This window comes from Scylla paramamosain, chromosome 10 (genome assembly GCF_035594125.1).
Source record: "Scylla paramamosain isolate STU-SP2022 chromosome 10, ASM3559412v1, whole genome shotgun sequence".
NCBI lineage: Eukaryota > Metazoa > Arthropoda > Malacostraca > Decapoda > Portunidae > Scylla > Scylla paramamosain.
The window spans coordinates 13,967,501-13,968,253 of NC_087160.1; the positions used below are offsets into that span (position 1 = coordinate 13,967,501).

General features: G+C 49.0%; 1 protein-coding gene across 1 annotated transcript in view; it reads left to right on the plus strand.

Moving 5' to 3' along the window:
- Positions 1-182, plus strand: part of LOC135104524 (uncharacterized) — a 13,694-nt gene extending 13,512 nt beyond the window's left edge. Inside the window, exon 4 of the mRNA XM_064012097.1 lies at positions 97-182. Coding sequence (XP_063868167.1) covers positions 97-182 — 86 coding nt within the window. The remainder of the gene's footprint in view (positions 1-96) is intronic.
- Positions 183-753: the final 571 nt, after the last annotated feature.

The window sequence follows — 753 nt, forward strand, 5'->3', positions numbered from 1 at the left end:
GTCCAGCCCTCATCACTTGGCTGCAAGGTAACAAACGCGTTCCACCAGCCGATAGATGTGTTCAGAAACTGTCTTTGCTGGTGCCACGTTCTGCAGCTGGGCTGGAGCAGCTCCTCATTGGCGCGTGTGACAGCTCCGGTGGTGACTTTGGCATGTCGGGCAGGCTGCCGGAGAGCCTGTAGATGCGGCACCCGTTGTTGTTGCACCTTGAACGTGACGGTGATGCCCGCCAAGTCTCGCCGGTGCTGGAGGTTGTGCAGCGAAGGCTGAAGGCCGAGCTCACTGTTCCTGATGAGCCTCGCTGCTCGGTCCTGCACCTTGTCCAGGAGAGCGAGGTGCTCTCTCTCTCTCTCTCTCTCTCTCTCTCTCTCTCTCTCTCTCTCTCTCTCTCTCTCTCCCTGGGGAATGTGGAGATTATTATGTGGGACAGGGTGAAAATGAGAGAGAGAGAGAGAGAGAGAGAGAGAGAGAGAGAGAGAGAGAGAGAGAGAGAGAGAGAGAGAGAGAGAGAGAGAGAGAGAGAGAGAGAGAGAGAGAGAGAAGTGGCTGCACACAGGTGGCGTAAAACACAAACTCCCACACTAGTGCTGTGTTAATCATGTGTATATATAGTAGGATGAGTTCGCTTTTGTATATATTTTCTTCTTTACATTTAAGTACAGGCTTTTCAAATAACAGCATAAAAAATGTGTTGTTTTAAGCCTGATGTAAATTTTTGTTTAAATAAAAAAAAAATAAGGAAAACAAACCTAT